Genomic DNA, 21536 nt, shown 5'->3' with positions numbered 1-21536 from the left:
GATTTATTTTTAAAGTTTTTGTCGCATTCCATTTTTAACCAAAAAAATATCATGTATCCAACCTTTTTTTTTTCTTTTTTTCAAAAAGCTCAGGAACTTTACTATATTCGCGGGTCATGAATATTATATTTTAGGAAGGAAGCCGAGGGCCATATACAATCTGCCATCGTGCCACGACTGGCCCCTCGGCTGGACTTTGGACAGGAGTGTTTTAACCCATTCTGACCTGAGATCAGATTCATACGAGGTTTCCACTGGACACACACTGGTCTGATTAACCCATTCTGACCTGAGATCAGATTCTAAAAAATGTCAGTCGTTCTTCGATTTTTCAAAAAATAGCACCGAGTGGCGCGCTACGAGCTTGTAGGTCTGCTATTTTTCAATAGCCAAAGCATGACATGATGCTAACACCAAAATGGGTTCCCGTTCAGAATTGGTTAAGTGGTGCATAATAATACTGGAAGGCTTTTTCATAAATTGGCCACACGGGAGGCTAGCAGCTGGCAGAGCCAGCGTTTATTGTTTATTATGGAAACCACATTAGTACCATAGTGAAGCAGTGGTGGACACCGCACACGACTTCAGTACTTTGGTCAAGAAGGTAAAAATACTTAACCCATTTACTAGTCCTGATGTAAAAAAAAAAGGGGGAAAAAATGTCTTCTGAAAGAATATATATTCAAAGAGTTGTGCCACATTTTCACGATTTTTCCAAAAATAGCAGACCTACAAGCTCATAGCGCGCCACCGAGTGGCGCGCTATGAGCTTGTAGGTCTGCTATTTTTCAATAGCTAAAGTATTACATAATGCTTAGTTAAAACACCAAAAGGGGTTCCCGCCCAGAATGGGTTAAAGCGAGAGTTCACCCCCGCAATGATTTTTTTCCCCCACTCTCGAGACGATTACTCACATGTCATGGAGATTTTGTAGTTTTTGTCAAATTTCTAAGCCACATATTTTGATGACCGTCGGAGACTCTGGTAGGAGAATCAAAGAGTCTCAATAGAGCACCGAAGTCCTGACGTAACTCGCTCATCCCTTCCATTCCCCTGGTTCGCGGAAGTAATTTCTCTATGGAGTATAACATGGGGTGATCTTAATATCGTCTACTATAAGCGTTGTGGTCCAAAAATAAACAAGCTGTCTCTGCGTTATTGTCAGGGAGGTGTCTCTGTATCGTTTGCAACAGTCAGTCACTCATATATGATACAGTCTGCTTCTAGCGAAAATGTAACTAATTCAGCAGCAGTAACATTAGTGTTTTCTCTCAGTCAGTTGGTTCTTCATATCCATATGAGTGAAGCGGCCGGGGTGACATGTTTATTTTTCAAACACAGTTGTTATATGAGGCGATCTAAAATCGCCTCAATGGGGATTTCAATGCAACTAAACAAATACATGAACCTGGCGACTGACGCCCTCTACTGAAAGTGACGTCAGACTTCGGTGCTCTATAGTCTCCTACTGGAAAAGTATTGTATTGTCTTAGGAATGCAATACAAAATAATGAATTCAAGGCTTCATGGGGTGTGATAGAAAATAAGTGTTTTAGGGGGGTGAACAATCATTTCAAGTTTCGAAAGGTCTTTGCTTTAAAAAGACAAAAATCCCCAAAAATAATGTAAACAATTGTGAGAATGGTGGATCTACAAGCACACAATAGAGGGTATGCGCACGCATAACGTGAGTGTCAAAGTGAGTTTAACGGTGTTTATTTTCAATCAGATAGGACTTTTCTGTTTGGATGTGTGGGCTGTCGAGGCCAGAAACTAGTTTTTGCCACTCGTTAGGCGTTCCCACATAACTTCCGGGTATGATGATGATGATGTCCCACGCATACCCTCTACAGGCGTGATGCAACAGCATACAGTATGCGTAACGTACTTTTCTCCCTTCCGAGAAATGTAGGTACAATACAAAGTACAATATGTGTCTTTGAAATGGAGTGGAGTGGAGTGAAAGTATCCATACACTCCAAAAAAATGTGTTAAGTGCGGTACACTCAAGTAGATGTGCTCCGTTATTGTCCATCACTGTAGGGGGGGTCCACAGGGGGTCCACAGGACCTTGTTGTGACGTGCCCCTCATCTCCTGATTAGTGCATACTATTTAGGGCCAATTCATACAAATATAAATGATTTCGGCTCGTCAGAAAATTTCAGTAGCACCGAAGAGCCGACTTTAGGACGGTACCCGTGCCCCCGAATCTCAAATGATGTCACATTGTAGGCTCTACAGCGCCGAAGCGACTTTTATTCGTCTCTAAAAAAGGAGTATGAATCGGCCCTTACTCTCTAGGATCGTTAGCTGGCTTTACACTTTGTCCGTTTTCTGCTGAAACTGCAAAGGCTTATGACTATGACTCACACTGAGGATCATATCATATTTCATCCATGAAACCTTGTAGGACTATGTCCAAAACGGATACTTTTCAGGCAAGGGGGGCGGGGGGTGGGGGTGGCTGTGCTCCAATTAATGCATTGTAGTCATTATTTTAGCCTTTCACTTTCAAAATGGTTAAAAAATAGCAACAATTGCAGATCTATAAGTTCACAACATGCGTTGTGATATTGCGAAAACTGCTATATTTTCTCTTCTTTGTCACGATGCTTGTGGATGACAAAGTAGGACATTGTTTTACAAAGAAGCATTTGTCGAAAGTTGAAATATGGAGATACAAGGTTTCTGCCTGACAGTATACCGACATTATTCTCGCTTAATGTATCCATCCAAAGAAGAATGAAAAAGTGCTGTTAAAAGTAGATGTTTGACAGCAATTCAAAGTAAGAGTTCTCTGAGGTTGCTCTTTACAAATTATTTATGTGTGTTCTTTAGAAGAACATAATATTATTTCCCCTGTGATGAACACATTATTTCCCCTGTGCACAGGTGTGCAAAATGTTGTCCACCTGGCAACAAAGTTGAAGCTAATTATTTTGTGTGATCCCTCATTGGTCTCGCTTGTTTGGGGAGAAACATGATGTAGCAATTACATGATTGTTTATTTGTAATATTTGTAGTTTTCATTCGTAGTGTTGCTATTATTAGAATAAAAGGTGAGCACGGTTAACAGGGTTTGTGCATCAAGGGAAAAAAAAACAAGAAAGAATCAAACTATAGTATTTACACAATCCATGTCCATCCGTCCAGTGTGTGCATGAGGTTTAGACATAAAGTGCATGAGCATAACAGCTGGTATACATATTGTTCATGATACAGACCTTAAGGTGTATCAAATTCAACCACAAAGTCACTTTCACTGGTATCGCTTACAGCAAGGGTTCCCAAACCTTTCAGACCCCCCCAAAAACATACAGTATTATATCCATATTTGAACTAGGGATCTCCCACACTGGCAAGCACAAACTTCAAACTCCCAACACCTGAGGCGTTGCAAGCTTGTAGATGGGCTATTTTCACAATGTTTACCTCTTTCTTATGTAAAAGGTCTTAAAATGTTAAATTGTAACTTTAGAAATGCGCAGACACCTTTTAATTTTTTATGTGTCCCACAGAGAAGCCTCCAGCCAGTGCTGTGGTCATCACAGAGCCCTACAGGAGCCTGGCGGGTCACACCGCCAAGGTCACTGGGCTGGCGTGGAGCCCCCACCACGACGCACGCCTGGTCACTGTCTGCTACGACGGTACCGCTCAGGTCAGTGTAACCCTAACCCGCCACGAAGCACGCCTGGTCACTGTGCTACGACGGTACCGCTCAGGTCAGTGTAACCCTAACCCACCACGAAGCACGCCTGGTCACTGTCTGCTACGACGGTACCGCTCAGGTCAGTGTAACCCTAACCCGCCACGAAGCACGCCTGGTCACTGTCTGCTACGACGGTACCGCTCAGGTCAGTGTAAGCCTAACCCACCACAAAGCACGCCTGGTCACTGTGCTACGACGGTACCGCTCAGGTCAGTGTAAGCCTAACCCACCACGAAGCACGCCTGGTCACTGTGCTACGACGGTACCGCTCAGGTCAGTGTAAGCCTAACCCTAACCCACCACGAAGCACGCCTGGTCACTGTGCTACGACGGTACCGCTCAGATCAGTGTAAGCCTAACCCTAGCCTGACCTAAGCAGAGACATTTCTGGTCTAGAGGGGCGGGTCGCGCCTCAGAAATGCGCGCACCCTGATTGGATCTCATCAATCTGTCCCTCACCCCCGGCCCCTCCTCTCCCCCCTAGTGCAGCGCTACGTCACATCATTTAGAGCGACGCCCACCCGGAAGGGTTGACTCCCACTTTTAGACTGGTTCAGCCCACGGCTTTTTCCAGGCTTTCATCTTTCGCGCAGACGAAATGAAAGCCTGGGTATCGAGGCTAGCCTAACCCTAACCCACCACGAAGCACGCCTGGTCACTATGCTACGACAGTACCGCTCAGGTCAGTGTAATCCTAACCCTAACCCGCCACGAAGCACGCCTGGTCACTGTGCTACGACGGTACCGCTCAGGTCAGTGTAAGCCTAACCCGCCACGAAGCACGCCTGGTCACTGTCTGCTACGACGGTACCGCTCAGGTCAGTGTAACCCTAACCCGCCACGAAGCACGCCTGGTCACTGTCTGCTACGACGGTACCGCTCAGGTCAGTGTAAGCCTAACCCGCCACGAAGCACGCCTGGTCACTGTCTGCTATGACGGTACCGCTCAGGTCAGTGTAAGCCTAACCCTAACCCGCCACGAAGCACGCCTGGTCACTGTGCTACGACGGTACCGCTCAGGTCAGTGTAAGCCTAACCCTAACCCACCACGAAGCACGCCTGGTCACTGTCTGCTACGACGGTACCGCTCAGGTCAGTGTAAGCCTAACCCAAACCCACCACGAAGCACGCATGGTCACTGTCTGCTACGACGGTACCGCTCAGGAATTTATATACAATTTTTTGGGGCAAAAACATGATGAACATCGACTAAGAGGTGGTCAGTCGACTGAGACCCGTTCCGATCGATTAGTCGACTATTCGACTAATCGAGGTCAGCCCTAGGTCAGTGTAAGCCTAACCCTAACCCACCACGAAGCACGCCTGGTCACTGTCTGCTACGACAGTACCGCTCAGGTCAGTGTCCAGGGTTCCCGACACGGTCATGGAATTCCTGGAAATAATATATGGGAAAAAATGTGACCAGATTTGACTGAGAGCCTGCCATCGCACAACTTCCAGCTTTTCACTAGAGGAGAAAAACGTTTATTTTATTTTATTTTATTTTTATCCAAAATGAGTTAATCACAGGCAGACTATTCACATACTAGAGCATGTCTGAGTATCAGAGCTGAAATCAACAAATATGAAATAAATGCTTAAACATGTAGCTAGGTGTAATGTTGGAGATCACAGAAGTGAACCTTTCAAGCCCGTTTTCTCAACACGCTGTTTTCTGCAAGACATTACTCTATAAGCCATATCTCCAAAACTGGTGGGTCAAACTGAACAACCAATGTCAATTTGAAGCCATGATTATGATATATGTAAAACGAAAATTCAAAAAAATCCAATGGCAGTCCCTCAGTCAAATTTGGCCACAAATGTTCATGATGTCTGGGACCACAATTGAAAACGGCGTGTGTGTGTTCTCCTGTGCCAGGTGTGGGACGTGCAACAGGAGACAGGTGTGTGTAACTACCGGGACCACCGGGGTCGTCTGCTGTGCGTGGACTGGTCTCCTGTGGACCCCGACGTGGTCTGGACTGGAGCTGACGACTTCACCGTGCAGGAGTGGAGGGTGTCGCAGCAGGAGTTCACAGCGCCACCTAAAGGTGATGACCGACCGGTCATGTTAGCTGAGGGTGTGACCTAATAGTGTATTTAGATCAAAAATGAAGACCCGCCTTGCACACTGTGGGCTCCGATATGCTGTGAAAAGTGCCTTTATTTGCACAATAAGACGACTGACGTTTTGAGCACAATGCTCTTCCTCAGACAGCATTGTGCTTTATGCTGCTCACCGCTCAGCACCTGCCCAAGTTTGGGTTGGATGTGCATGTCTTTGTACTTTTCCGTGCTAATTGTGTATTTAAACAAACAACAATTTTGGACTGGGAACTGGGAACGTTTTCTTTCTACTTTTTGGCACATTTGGCCTTCACAACCACATATACTGTAATACACACACACGCGCGTGCACAATTTTGAGGCGAGCAGAGAGGAATAACAATGGGAGTGTGACAGTGCCATCTACTGGTAAACAACTGTCACTCACTACAACACGACTACGAGATAAGAATTGTTTCACCATGATTTCTCCAATAGAGGGTATGCGCGTGACGACATCATCATCAAACCAGGAAGTTATGCAGGAACGCCTACTACTGAGTGGCAAAAAACTACTTTCCTGGCCCCGACAGCCCATACATCCACACAGAAAAGTCCTATCTGATTGCATTAAACAACATTTAAACAATGTTAAACTCACTTTGCATGTTGCTTTGCCACTCGATGTGCTATTCACTTTAACCCATTCTGACCGGGCACCCATTTTGGTGTTGGCATCATGTTATGCTTTAGCTATTGAAAAATAGCAGATCTACAAGCTCATAGCGCGCCACCGAGTGGCGCGCTACGAGCTTGTAGGTCTGCTATTTTTGAAAAATCGAAGAACGACTGACATTTTTTTAATCTGATCTCAGGTCAGAATGGGTTCATCAGACCAGTGTGTGTCCAGTGGAAACCTCGCATGAATCTGATCTCAGGTCAGAATGGGTTAAGCATGCGCATACCCTCTATACAGCGCCTTGGGGCAGTCAGTGGTTCTCAAGGTAGTATAGGGTCTGGGGACACACAGGGGTCGTTGAGAGGTGGGTGGGGGGGGGGCTTCCGGCGTACTGTATTCATCTACTCATAGTTGTAGATCGACTATTTCTGGCGAATGCCGTACAGAAAAAGGAACGTTGGGGAGCTATATGCCTAACTGAAACGTCTTTGTTCTTCTTCCAACACTGCTCTCAGGGAATAAGATTGCAAACCTGAGGGACAAACAGAAACCCAAAAGCAAAGCGAAGAAGAAGAAATCGGGAGCGTCTGGGGCAGGAGGGGGTGGCTCCGTGCCGAGCCCAGTTCCCTCTGTCAATGGAGACAGCACGGGTAAGAACCACTTCATTCACGAGCCCAGTGGTTCTGCGGACCCCCAGGGGTCCGCCCTCATGGGTTTGTAACTCTGAGAGTGTGAGCCGGTAGGGTCCATTTGGCTCCATTGTACACTCTCAGAGTTAAATTGACATAGATTTTACAATACAAATTGGGGGTCTTTTCAAATGGGGGTCCACGAGGCTAATGAGTGTCAATTTGGGGGTCCTTTACATGTCTGGAAATTAAGAGTTTGCATAGTGCATGCATAAACGTTCCTTGACTGCACTTTCCATTGGGTCTGGACCCATTTGTCGGTCACGGACCAATTTCTATGGGTCACGGCTCGAGTAAAAAAAAACATTTTCTTTTCCTACATTAAAGGAAATCTTAATGAGATTTCCACTCTGGAGAGTGTTTTCAATTTGTTACGTTTTCACCCCCCGAAAACGCTGTTCTCGTCTAAAAGGACACCCGCAAACGATACTTTATTTTGCCGTTTTCTATGAACACCGTTCTCGTGTAAAAGGGGTCTAAACCTAACCTCAGTAAAACTATGCCTAAACCTAACCTCAGTAAAATGATACCTAAACTATAACCTCAGTAAAACTGCCTGCCCGGGAGCCAACCAGACAGGTCTATCCTAGAGCTGTGGTAGGATTCATAATCACGCACCTGTCAGCAGGATGTGTTCTGGAGGGATGGGGAGGAATCAATTGGCATAACAACTGAATCGGGGAGGAAAAAGCGGTAAAAAGCATCCACAAAATTTGTAAAATTAAGCAAATGTAGCAAAAAGATGTGTTCTTTTAGGTAAGGGAGGAAGAGGAGCAGAGAGCTCGCTACCGGCAAGACAGGAGCCCTCTGATGAAGATGATGAAGAGGAGAAGAGAAGCAGCTTTCCTCTTCCTGTCTCTCTACCGGGTAACGGCACCAAGGCTCTTACAGTGTTGCGTGTTTTATATTTATATTGTTTTTTTGTTTTCGATTTCAGTTTGTTATTGTAATACGGAGTGGTCCGGGCTGAGATTCAACAAAGTTAGCCTATCTACAAGCTCACAACGCAACGCCTTGTGGACTTGTAGATCTGATATTGTCACTGTTTCCTGACGTTTCCGTTCCATTTCCTGAAATATAACTGTTTGGACATAGACATAGAAAGGTAGACGACCTTCTTCGGCTCTGGGGTGTCTGTATCTCGAGGAAAGGCAAGCTTCTGTGACGCATGTGGAAGATTGCCAAGCTTCCGTCTGAGTCACAGAACGTGTTTCTCACGTCAATAAAGCTCCATGGGTTGAATTGATGAGTCCCGGAAAAGAAGCATTGTGATTGCCTAGTAGGCTAGTAGTCACTTGAGTGGCAGCGACGCTGGCTTGGCCGCGCATCAAAAATATGACCATATGAATATACGCTCCAACAGCAGTGGCAACACAGACAGGTGTAGGTGTGGTGGAATTAACTGGCATTGTGTGCGTCTGTGTGTGTGTGTGTGTGTGTGTGTGTGTGTCTGTGTCTTTCCGCGTGCGTGCGCTTCCAGCAAGTGCTGATACAGTCAGAAAGTCCTCTACAACTTCAAAGACCAAAGAAAGACCAGGTACTGTATGTGGCGATTTATGATTCTATAACTCGGACAGTGCTGAGCCGGCTGAAGGTGACTTCGCAACGCTCGCCACGTAGTGGTGGAGATTGCTTGCAATCTCACGATAGATATATACGATATATCGATTATACGTTTATTCAAAATAATGACCATGTTGGACAAATACAATAAAACACTTTCAGGCCCACAGAGATATTTAAATTAAAATAAAATGTATAAACATCCTAACAAGAGGTCAGGGAAGGGATTGCATTGCAACTTGCAAGGGGAGCGAGTTGCTCAAGATAATTTATGCCGTTTATTGCCGTGTCGACAGCAGCCTCTCGATCGATTCACCTATTTTCGATCGATATATTGCCATATCGATGTATGCACCACTATCGCCACGGCGACTCGCTCACCTCCGCTTGCTCGTCGGTGCCTCTCGTGGCTCCAGTCACCTTCAGACGGCGTGCCACCTCCCTCCACCACCTCCCTTTTGTGTAAAACAGGAACTCGGTTTGGCTCCTCCCGTTTCTTAGTGCGCTTCCTCCTGGGGGCTTCTCTGTTCATTCCTACTAACAACAACATTTACATGTTTAAGGCAGTAATGCTGATGTATAGCACAATCTGTGAGAGATTAGTTTCCATGTGACACTTTGGAATGACCAAGGCTCTCAGGCTGCAGGACTTTTAGCTGCTCTTGAATTTGTTTAGCATCATATTTAGCAGAGTTAGTGTCAAAGTGTCCTAGACGCTGAACCCCAAATTGCTCCCGATCTGCAGGTCGTTGCCTTGCATCGTTTCCTCTGCCATTCCGCGTGTGAATGTATAATTTGTGAATGTAATGCACAATCTATGTGAAGCCATTTGGATGAAAGCGCTATATAAATGCAAAATTTTTGTGTACGTGGGTTGATGTTTGTCCGTGTGTCTCCGTCCAGACGTGGTGACGTCGCTGAAGAAACGGAGGCTTCGCTCTATGCTTCCTCTCAGTACGTCCATGGACCACCGACCCCGAGACCTGCAGCTACAAGACTGTCTGACACTGGCCGCTCTCACACACACGCACCGTGAGTCACACACATACATGCACGCGCACACACACACACGCACACACACATCATAATATCATCATCATAATATGTTTTTGTGTGTGTCTCTAGCGCCCCCTGGTGGCTGTGTTCCTGGCCAGGGAGAGTACATCCACCTGGGCCTGTTCAGTGACAGACAGGCCCTGTACCGCATGCTGCAGGAGGAAGGTACCATCACCTTACTTACATACATACATACAGTACACACCTACTGCTATCACTCACAACTAGAAATCTTTGTTTGTTAATCTTTTGCAATGCATTATAATTAAACACATTTTTGTGTTTGATCAGTAACAGGAGTCTCCCCATCTCTCCGGCTCCTTAATAAACAGAACATACATTTTCACGTGGGTGGAAAGAAACCTCTCCTTATTGGTATATAATTGGTAACCTGAAAATGTAACCTGAAAATGTAATTTCCGTTTACTAAAAGGCAGGAGAGACATGGAGACTCGACTCCTGTTACTGAACAAACATTCTAGCGATGAGTATTACTATTAGAATATTGAGCTTTTTAACACTTATTTTAACCAAAGAAAATCACTTGCCCTACCTTTAACCTCCCTACCAACCCATAAAAATAATCGTTGCAAAACCCACAAACGGGTCCCGACCCGTGGTTTTCACGTCGAGACCCAAAAGAGTCCTGCAATCCTGCACCTGACAAATAAGTCAGGCAGGAAAAAAATACTAAAACTAATAACAACTAAAATAAATGAAGTGTTAATTTAAAAAAAAAACAGCAAACCTGCAACGAAAACGAACTAAAACTAACACAGAAAATTGTAACCTTGCCTGTGACAGAGGAGGGCCACGCGGAGGCAGCTCACTACGACTCCATCCCCTACCTGCGACTGTGGAGCGGAGACCTCCAGGGGGCGCTGCAGCTTGCCACCGAGCGGGGAGAGCTCAGTGACCACCTGCTGTCCCTCGCCCCCATGGGTGAGTTACATTGCACCCGCTGCCCCTAAATGGGTACCAGGTGTACAGGATATCATGTGATGTGTTGCAGCGGGCTACCAGGTGTACAGTAACATGTGATGTGATTGCAGCGGGGTACCAGGTGTGGTCCAGGACGGTGGAGGCCTATGTCAAACAGCTGTGTCTGCAGGAGCAGCACCTGAAAGCAGCCTCGCACCTGCTGTCCATCAACAGAGTGTACCCGGCCATAGATCTGCTGCAATGCAACAAGCTGTACAGGTATGCCTACCGTCTTATTTTAATTTTTCAAATTACTCTACTGGTCAAGAACTTTCTTCTTCCAGTGACATCATCGATGGGGAATACAAGCTAATAAAAACTGCATGCTTTATAGTCCTGAAAAGTTGCAATGCGAAAATGGAAGCCATCGTTCTCACGATAATACAAATCTAAACATTTTTGTAAAAAAAATCTTGTTTAAAAAAGAATCTGCCTAATGATGATGTCACTGGAAGACGGTTTGCTAAACTGCCCACAGCCCTCCTATGAGACACAGACTGAGTAGAAAAGAATCGTGCCATTTTATCATGATTATTAGTGAGGACCTATTATATGAAGATAGGTTGAAAAGTGGTGAAGTGGTCCTTTAACCCATTTTGGGCGGGTTTTAAAGCATTATGTTATACTTTAGCTATTGAAAAATAGCAGATCTACAAGCTCATAGCGTGACACAGAGTGCCGCGCTATGAACTTGTAGGTCTGCTTTTTTTTAATCATGAAAATGTGCTTCAAATCTTTGAATATATATTATTACATTTTTTTAATTGCCAATGCCAATCCATTTTCTATAATCATGTCATAGATAATCAAGTATTTCAATCATGTTCTATACTTTTTTTTTGCACAGCTTTGTGTGTGTGCTTGTACCACGGAATGTGATGATTTGATTTGCTGAGCACGGAATGTGATGATTTGATTTGCTGAGCACGGAATGTGATGATTTGATTTGCTGAGCACGGAATGTGATGATTTGATTTGCTGAGCACGGAATGTGATGATGTATGATAAGAGCGCCCCTCACTTCAGTCACACAAGTTGTGTGTGTGTGTGTGTGTGTGTGTCCCTCTGTGTGTGTGTGTGTGTGTGTGTGTGTGTGTGTGTGTGTGTGTGTGTGTGTGTGTGTGTGTGTGTGTGTGTGTGTGTGTGTGCGTGTGCGTGTGCGTGTGCGTGTGCATCAGGGAGGCCATAGCACTGGCCAAGGCCCGGTTGCAGCCAGACGATCCTGTTTTGAAGGAGCTCTTCTTGTCCTGGGCCGCTGTCCTGGAGAAGGACGGACATCTGTCCTCTGCTGCCAAGTGGTAAAGAACAACGATGGTTCATTCATCTGATTCATCTTTTATTATATACACTTGGTTTCCATGCTTTTAGCTACACAACTGTTGAGTATCATTTTAGTAGATATATTGACTACACCAAACTCCCAATCTCAGTGTGGGCAGATTCTAACCACTTCGAATTATAGCAGATTTGTCACAGCACAGGTTTACCGGTGTAAAGAAGTGTGAAAACATGGGAAAGAAACGAGTCTAAAGAAAAATCTGAGATATGTAAATTATTACATATAGCATAAATATGTAGCAGGTTAGACATAATGTGTATTTTCTGTTTTAATTAAATAAAGACATTTTAAATATCTTCATACATTTTAAAACTGACAAACAAATCTAAGAAATTCTATAAAAAAAATAATAAGATGAATAAAAATTATTAAAAAGTAGTGGAATTAGACGACCTACAAGCTCGCAACGTGGTGAAAAGCGGCGCATTGTGTGCTTGTAGATCTGCGCGCTCTTAGATCTGTGCGCTTGTAGATTTCCACCAGTCTGGGTCCAGGCGCAAACGTCTAATCTCTCTTTTGGGCCTCAACCTGAAATGTCTGGGAACCACTATATATATATATATATATACTGTATATATATTATATATGAATGATACATATTCCTCCTCAGTTACCTGGCTGCTGGCGCTGGTTTCGACGCGGCCAAAGTTCTGTCCAGGAAGAGCGACGCTCTGTCCCTGGAGACGGCGGCGGGCGTGGCCAGGCTCAGCGGGGAGGCGGGGCTGGCCGCCTCCCTCTGCCTCCGATTGGCCAAAGACCTGGCGGCGGACGACGATTGGCTGGCCGCTCAACGAGCTCTGAACACAGAGGACGCCCTGCTGGTCAGTACAACGGTGCTAGTGCTGGAACCAACGATTACGTTCACAATTATGTTCATCGTGCCTTTGACATGTGATCAGTGTGATTAGGGTCGCAACAAACAAAATTATTGATTTTCAAACTTTTCGAGAATCGGCAAGCTTGCAACGCATTGATGTGACGTCTTTTAAGATGACGCATGACATATGACACCTTTTGACGGGCATTGTCTAGAGATCATTTGCACCCACTTTGGTAAGGCAGAAAACATGTTTCTGCAACAAACGGTGACATGTGTAGTATTTGTTGTTCAAATGCCCGATTGCCCATCAATGTGGGCTTCATCATTCATGTTTTGCAGCATTTCTTTTCGCAAATTAATTTAATCATAGCCGATTGGAATGAACTATAGAAAATCAGTATGCAGTTATGACAAACGTCTGAGATTTGCTGGACACAGAACTCCTGGCCTGGCCGATACCTCTATTGCGTCCTCCGAATGTGATTGGCTGAGCAGTAGAACTGTGAGGCATACAGCCGCCTCACGTGCCTGCGTGTGTATGGCTGTTTGGCTGTTCTTAAGCTGGACAAACGAATAGCCTTCATGAGAACACAAAGGAACCTCTCCTCTCTGCTGTCTTCCAGGTCCACAGGTTGTATTTCAGCGTCGCAGAGCTTCTGACCCTGACGCTGTCCGACTGCAGAGTGTTGCCGTGGTCCTGCACCTCGGCGCACCCCTGGTCTCAGAGCTGCGAGCCGCCCGGCGCCGCCCGCGGCCTGCGGCACAGGATCAGGGAGGTGTGGGCCAAGGAGTTCAGCGTCTCGGAGGAGCTGACGGACAAGGAGACGCTCAGGAGACTCCTGCAGGAGCTGAAGGCTGTAGAGAACCCACAGCCCAGCCCCAACCTCCCTCTCAAACAGGTAGGACATCTGCCAGAGCAGTGCCTCTCGAAGTGGGGAGGTTCATTTGAGATCCAGTTTAAAATGCTTAAAGGGGATTATTTTTTTGTAATCCATTACTGATACAGTACATCTCTTATGGTGGATCCCTGCCATCCTTTCATATACCGTAATTTCCGGACTATAAGCCGCGGCTTTTTACCCATGATTTGAACCCTGCGGCTTATACAACGGTGCGGCTAATATATGGATTTTTACAGCTAACGCAGAGCCATCTCAGGCTCTGAGCTAACGTAGCTGCGGCTTATAGTCCGGTGCGGCTTATAGTCCGGTGCGGTTTGTATATGGGATTTTCCCTAAATTTGGCTGGTGCGGCTTATATTCAGGTGCGGCTTATAGTCCGGAAATTACGGTACATGTCAATGTGGGGCATTTCGGGGCAAGACCTTCAGAACCACTGCCTCCAACGGACAAACAAATTGCCTTTTTACGACATTACTAAACGCAACATAATTATAATAACGATGTGAATATATATAAACGGTACATTATGATTTTAACACGGACCTCTCTCTCTGTCTCTCAGGTGTTGTGGTGTGTGTCCTTGTGTGTGTCTCAGGCTGTGGTCAGCTTATTGCTGTGTGACTGCGTAGAGGAAGTGACATCGCTGTGGCAGGCTGTGTCTGGGACCAGCGAACATTTCCGTTTGTGTTCAGCCCTCTGTATGCTGCTGTTTCCTGACGGTAAGCACACACACACACGCACGCACGCACGTGCACGCACACACACACACACACACACACACACACAGCTTTACCACCAGGGGGTAAACTCCGTTCGCTGGAATTTAACCCCATTTCCAAGGTTCTCGTTCAGCCTGCTGTTCCTATTAACCCATTTTGGGGCGGGAACCCCTTTTGGTGTTAGCATTATGTTATGCTTTAGCTATTGAAAAATAGCAGAACGACTGACATAGAAACATAGCTTTTTCAGAAAACTGTCAGGATGTAGAAGACGTTTTTAGAATCTGATCTCAGGTCAGAATGGGTTAATGGACCAGCAGAAGTCGCTATTTTTTTTTATCATCATTTATTATAAGTCGCTATTTTACCTTCTATCGTTTGCAATTCTCAATGAATCTCAGTGAGGTTTTGGGCAAACTTTACACTTGATTTTATTACCGTAGTAAACCTTTTCATAAACACCTTGTTTTCAATCTCTTAGGAACCAAATCTCTTTCTCTTTTTTTATTTTTTTAATCATCATGATATGCGTTTAATAAATTATGGTCCCATTAATTTTAAAATGAATGATCAAGTAGGGTTTGTTTCTTGGCTTTCTACTGGTTCTACCGAGTGAAGAACCGCCCTCGCCGCGTTTGCAGCCAATAGCATTCCACACCGGTTGCATTTCTGGACCGCATATACAGTAGAAAGATGGTGGATCTGTAGAAACCAATGGCGTCACTTTTGCCCATTGTAAAGAGGCATTTTGTGAACGCCAAAATCCGGTCATAATATACTGCAACGGCTGGTCTCACTGTGTCTCTCAGGTGCCGCGTCTCTCAGATGTCTCCCTGAGGACCAGGAAGAGGCCGGGGCGGCTTCCGTCAGCCTACAGGCGTTGATCTGTTACCACAGACTGTATGAAACCTGGTGGACGACCGCAGGGACGCACCGCAACCAGCCGCTAGCAGACAGCGCTTCTGCCAACAACCAGGCATCAACCCACAGCAATTCAACTAGCCACCAGCCGCTAGCAGACAGCGCTTCTGCCAACAACCAGGCATCAACCCACAGCAATTCAACTAGCCACCAGCCGCTAGCAGACAGCGCTTCTGCCAACAACCAGGCATTGACCGACAGCAACTCAAATAGCAACCAGCCTTCAGCAGACAGCGCTTCTACCAACAACCAGGCATTGACCGACAGCAATTCAACTAGCCAACAGCCGCTAGCAGACAGCGCTTCTACCAACAACCAGGCATTGACCAACAGCAACTCAAATAGCAACCAGCCTTCAGCAGACAGCGCTTCTACCAACAACCAGGCATTGACCGACAGCAATTCAAGTAGCCAACAGCCGCTAGCAGACAGCGCTTCTGCCAACAACCAGGCATTGACCGACAGCAATTCAACTAGCCACCAGCCACTAGCAGGTAGCACTTCTGCTATCAACCAGGCATCGACCGACAGCAATTCAACTAGCCACCAGCCGCCAGCAGATAGTGATTCTGCTAATAACCAGGCGTCAACCTGTGAGAACCGTATCAACCAATCGGAGGTGTCTACTTCAAACGTCGACCGATCAGAGAGGGTTTCTCCAGACGCGCCTCTGTCCGAGTCAGACGTGTGCGTGAGCGCTAAAAACGCAGAAGGAAGGGATTGGATGGAGGCGTGCCCCGTGCTGCTCTCAGAGAGCCACGCTGCCTACCAGGTGAGGGCTGCGTCACGTGGCTATTCAAATCAATGATTGACTGTTATTGTGTAATAATTCATTAATAGGGGTCTTTTTAGTCAAGTTGGCTGTTGGCTCTGTACTTGGTCTGCTCTTTTTTTCCCTCTACACCAACTCTCAGAAAATTGGCAATCTACAAGCTCACAATGCCTCGCAGCGCGAGCCGTTATTGTAGTTCGGTTATTTTCGGCTAATGTTTCTCCCCACACAAAGATTTGCGCATGTATGGAGATTTCTGTAGTTCCTCTGAGGACCCCCTAGGCCGGGGTCCAGGAAGCCCTGTTGTTGGAAGACCCCATAATGAATTAAAATCTGTTAATTAGATGAAGCGGTTGCACCTGTCTGTCCTTCCAGGCCACCCAGAGGGCGATGACAGACATCCAGGACAGACTGAGTGTCATGGTGGCACGCCACAGTGCAGCGCCGCTGGGAACGCAGCCTCCGTCTGCCATAGTGGACGTGTCCTCCACCAAGCCACCGTCTGATGGGACACGGTCTGTACACTTATGCTGGATTTCACACACTTTGTGTGTTTGTGTGTGTGTGTGTGTGTGTGTGTGCGCGCGGCAAACACTTTCATGGTTTTCAAGTCCGCCCTTGGATCCAGAAAAAGGAGGTAGCGACTCCTCTAAATTAAACTCCTTTTTAATATAGATTAAAGACACATTTTTAATTGAGATAAGTATCACAAATTGGTATCTTTAAACGATCTTTAAATGATGGACAACATTGGGAACTACAATAACAACATTCGGAACGACTTTCCCAACGACATTGGCATAGTAGGATTAGTGAGTTGAATTTCATTGTATGAATGGAAAGTGCTTTGTTCTTGTTTTGAAGAAGTGTGTGTGTGTGTGTGTGTGTGTGTGTGTTGTCTTCCCAGCATTCCTACTGACCAGGAGTCCCTGCTCTCTCTGTCCAGTAAGATGACGGAGTATAAGAGAGAACTGGAACAACTGCCCAGTACAGTCAAGGTACATGTGATGTCTCGCACGCTGATTTTCAACTTGCCAAGGGTATTTGTGCTTACAATCGGCGTACTGTATGTTGGGTTTCGGTAACCCAGCCAATGCTGGGTTATTGTGTGGTTGAAAGAGAGACAGAGAGAATTGGGTAGAGAGCCTCATCTCTTTTCTGTCTGTCTGTCTCCCCCCCCCCCCCCCCCCCCCCTTTCGACTGATATATGTACAAATGCCCTATAATATGTTCGTGTGTGTGCGCATTTTGTCCATCAAATTTTCAATCAATCCTCTTAACTCCCTCTTTGGTCTCCTCAGACGTTTCCTCGTCCAGATGTGATGGAGTGTTGTCTGGTTCTCCTCCACCTCAGTGGGACCTCCTCCATGGTGCCTCCTGCCCTGCAGGAGAAGGCCAAGGAGCTCCTCAGGAGGTACGCCACCACCCCCTCCCTCCACACAGCCTCTCACCGCTTCCTCACATGAGAGAGAGAGAGAGATATACGCCACCACCCCCTCCCTCCACACAGCCTCTCACCGCTTCCTCACATGAGAGAGAGAGAGAGAGAGAGAGATATACGCCACCACCCCCTCCCTCCACACAGCCTCTCACCGCTTCCTCACATGAGAGAGAGAGAGATGGGGATCCTATGTCTAACGGCCCCTGCAGACTGGCTGCGTTTAAAAATAAAATAATAATTATAATAATAATAAATGCAGAAAAACGCAGCAAGTCTGCAGGGAACTTAAACTTTTTCGCTGCCATCTACGTTCATAAACGTAGCTAGGCTAACGGCACCTACTGGTGCTATATACGCGTATGTTCGTAGACAACCGTATACTCCATATATGAAATCGCCGACCGTTTATTTACCTTTTAGCATTGCTCCGGTTACTATGGAGAGCCTCCGTCCCCACCAGCTATGGGATTTTTAAATCCAGCTCCATCGAGCCTGAAAGGAAACAAGCACCGTAGAGTTAGAGCGGACGGGTGGCATTCCTTAGGTGTGCGTATGCTACCACCTAGCGGCACAGAAAGTTAAACAAAGTTGATTCTGAAAATATAGAGCATCACCAAACCCAGTTAGTTTTTTTTAATACAAATGTTAACACCCCGAATGCCCAGGGTTATTTAATGCATTAAATCATAGCGCCCAGTGATTTTTAGCAGCGGAGCACATTTAGCGATTGACCGGATGTTATCCCGGATGTGGCTGAAGTAGCTTGATGTAGCCAAAACACTCTTGAGGCTATCGACAACAACGGGAGGTGTGATTAATTCTATCGCGACTAGCGACGGGACCGCGATGGGTGTCTAACTAACACTTTTTTTCTTAGAATTGGACAGATTTTTTGTTATAGTTATAGTTAGTTTTAAGATTTTCGATCTCGTCGGCTAAAATGGGGGGGAACATTTTCGATGGAGAACTCCGTCCTGTTCGCTCAGTGTGTTAACTTCCGGTTGATTTTACTATTTGAAGATCTGGATCCACGGATCCAGTCCGGGTTTTTTTCCTAATAAAAATGGAAAACAAAAAGTTAACATGTATAAAACACTGGGTTTGATGATGCTCTATATGGTCTGAATCAACTTTGTGTTTGTTTACGTACAAAAATAGTGATTTTTGTTTCAGCGTACAATGTAAGTCAATGAGGAGCTTCAAAAATAATTTCTACTCAATGGAGCAATTATGTTTTATTTCGTGTCTACATTGTAGTTACATCATGACAAGGTAACTACACCCAAACCTCTACCAAAGTGAGTTTACTCAATGGTCTTTGTCTTTTATTTCCTTTCTTTTTATAGGGGCCTGGGTGTTTAACGTTGCATAATTTGAAATGTTAAAACTACTTTAACAATTTAATAATTTGAATATAAAATACTGGTTCTGATTTCTGAACAAAATAAGAGAGGTGGAGAGAGAAGTATAGAAGATGATCACAAAAGAATATATGTAATTTCTAATTTGAGGAATAATCTTTGCTTTCTTTTTATACTGTATAAAGAATGTCAGTATATTTGTATAATACTGCGTTCATCTGAATAATCCAGTTAATGACCATCATAAAGCTGGATTATTGCCTTAAAATTCATTGTATTTGATTTAAGAATGTGCAAGTAAATACAAAACTAGTTGTGTAATATTATGGATATGTTTTTCAATTAAAGATGCACTTCGCCAGAATGGCCTATTTGTATTGCATAACTTTATGTTGAATAAATCCTTTGTTTAAGAAAATGAACACCCAAAAGAATATGCCTCTTTGTTCATTAAAAAATGATTCTTAAATGTATTTATTCCTGCTCTGTAAGCACTAACGGGACACAAGCCAATACCGGTAGATTGAAAGCAGATATCTCTAAATAAAGGATGAAGTTGAAAGAGCAAAGGAAGTTGTGAAATGAACAGTGCATATGCTCCTCATGCTTTTGCAGATTGTTGACAATTATTGTTAAACATACATGTATGTTTTTTTTTAAATTGGTTTTAAAATGTTTTTAACTAGTGCACTAAAACTTCTGAACAGACTATTCACATCAATATGTCTGGGTCCCCACCCACTCACTCAGGGTTGACGTGTCACACCTGTAGTGATGGGAGGGGCACCAAAATGTGGTGTTTTTGATTGGGTAATGGGGGCACTCCCTTAGTATAAATGTACAAACTTGTGTGTATGTTCACATGACCTGATGAAGATCTAACAGATCGAAACGTTGTCAGTATTTAAATAAAGAACGTCTTGCTAGTACCTATGGCAGGGGTATTCAATTAGATTAGGCCGGGGGCCACAACTGTAGAATTATTGTGTGTGGGGGGGCCGCACAGTGTGCGCGCGAAGCGCGGAAATTTGTGGGTTCTCAAAATGCTTTTTGTGCTCAAACACGAAGATTTATGTATATTTCCGCACAGTAATGAGCAGGATAATATGTCTATACAGGTATATGCCACCTTAGAATAGATGTAGGCCTAGACCTATTTGACAGTGCATAAACAGCATTGCTTTGACATTAACGACTGGACGGACACACACACACACACACACTCACTCTGCTGTGGGCAGTTCAGAAACCCGTCCACGACCACCAGTGACATCATCGTTAGGCAGATTGTTTTTTAAACAAGATTTATTCACGTGAGAATAGTTTATCAGACTATAAAGATCAGATTACATAGAGCAGTGATTCCCAAAGTGGGGTTCGGGGTCCGGGGACCCCCAGGGTCCTGGAGGCAGTTCCAGGGGGTCCCCAGGGAAATGATGGTTTGGAACCAAATGGACCCTTATGGGTCTGTAACTGTAACTGTGTACAAATGGAACCAAATGGACCCTAACAGGGTTTATTATTGTGAGAATGATGGCTTCCATTTTCGCATTGCAACTTTTCAGGACTAGAAAGCCTGCAGTTTCTATTAGCTTGGATTCTCCATTGATGTCACTGTTGGGTGGGTTTCTGAACTGCCCACAGCCCTCCTATGTGACACAGACCGAGTAGAAAAAAACGTGTCATTTTATCATGATTATTAGTGAGGACCTATTATATGAAGATAGGTTGAAAAGTGGTCCTTTAATGATTACCGTCATTATGGTAATCAAACAATTAATATCGCACACACCATACCTGTAACTTTTATTATCCCTCTTATTATTCTAAAAAAAAAAAAGGGGGGGGCGCTCCGCGGGCCACATATCCCTGACCTATGGTGTGCGGGCTCCATCCAATTCACTTAAGTTTCTTTTAGCCCAGCACCCAGCCTGTCGATGTGCGTATTCTACGTCTGCTCTGACAATTATTGTTTTCCCATACTTTATTGTCCGTATTATGCTTCTTCATGTTGGGAAAACCTCGAGGGGTGAGGCCTCTGAAACTGGGTGGGATATTTAAATATTGATTGTTTTCATCCACCACATTTACCATTCTTAGTAGTGACTGGAAAGATAGGACTACTTGATACATCACTCCGATCTGGTCTGGATTATATGTTCCATAGAGCGTTGCAGTCCTGCCCCCTTTCATGATGACGCCAGGCCCAGGAAATCAATCCCAATGCATTTCTCCCATAGACGACAAAAAGTATTTATTTAAAGACCTTTTAAGCGAAGTACAAAGCCAACTCGAGTTGAGACAAATCATGACAACACATGATGACAACACAATATGTTGGACCAAACTAATAATTACAAAGAAGAAAAACAACAACTTCTTTCTAATTATTTGTTCGGCCCAAATAATTGTTGTCATGATTTGTCACTCAAAACTTGAGTTGTGACACTTAAAAGGTCTTTAAATAAAAATAAATTAAATGTCTATGGGAAAAATGCATTGGGAATTATTTCATTCGATACATTCGATTGAAG

At 44.9% G+C, this 21536-nt stretch overlaps 1 protein-coding gene across 2 annotated transcripts in view; it reads left to right on the top strand.

Moving 5' to 3' along the window:
- The window catches only part of gemin5 (gem (nuclear organelle) associated protein 5), a 31985-nt gene extending 12566 nt beyond the window's left edge, over positions 1 to 19419 (top strand). For both annotated transcript variants that reach the window (XM_083772548.1, XM_083772549.1), the window contains 17 exons: positions 3520 to 3659; positions 5593 to 5764; positions 6954 to 7088; positions 7884 to 7994; positions 8608 to 8664; positions 9594 to 9722; positions 9816 to 9911; positions 10551 to 10688; positions 10799 to 10946; positions 11906 to 12025; positions 12677 to 12887; positions 13510 to 13785; positions 14351 to 14507; positions 15317 to 16200; positions 16576 to 16715; positions 17108 to 17198; positions 17502 to 19419. In XM_083772548.1, coding sequence (XP_083628674.1) covers positions 3520 to 3659; positions 5593 to 5764; positions 6954 to 7088; positions 7884 to 7994; positions 8608 to 8664; positions 9594 to 9722; positions 9816 to 9911; positions 10551 to 10688; positions 10799 to 10946; positions 11906 to 12025; positions 12677 to 12887; positions 13510 to 13785; positions 14351 to 14507; positions 15317 to 16200; positions 16576 to 16715; positions 17108 to 17198; positions 17502 to 17666 — 3170 coding nt within the window. In that variant the 3' untranslated portion in view covers positions 17667 to 19419. The remainder of the gene's footprint in view (positions 1 to 3519; positions 3660 to 5592; positions 5765 to 6953; positions 7089 to 7883; positions 7995 to 8607; positions 8665 to 9593; positions 9723 to 9815; positions 9912 to 10550; positions 10689 to 10798; positions 10947 to 11905; positions 12026 to 12676; positions 12888 to 13509; positions 13786 to 14350; positions 14508 to 15316; positions 16201 to 16575; positions 16716 to 17107; positions 17199 to 17501) is intronic.
- Positions 19420 to 21536: the final 2117 nt, after the last annotated feature.

Source organism: Protomyctophum parallelum (genome assembly GCF_964188405.1).
Source record: "Protomyctophum parallelum genome assembly, chromosome: 1".
Lineage (NCBI taxonomy): Eukaryota > Metazoa > Chordata > Actinopteri > Myctophiformes > Myctophidae > Protomyctophum > Protomyctophum parallelum.
This window is presented reverse-complemented; position numbering and strand designations above follow the sequence as displayed.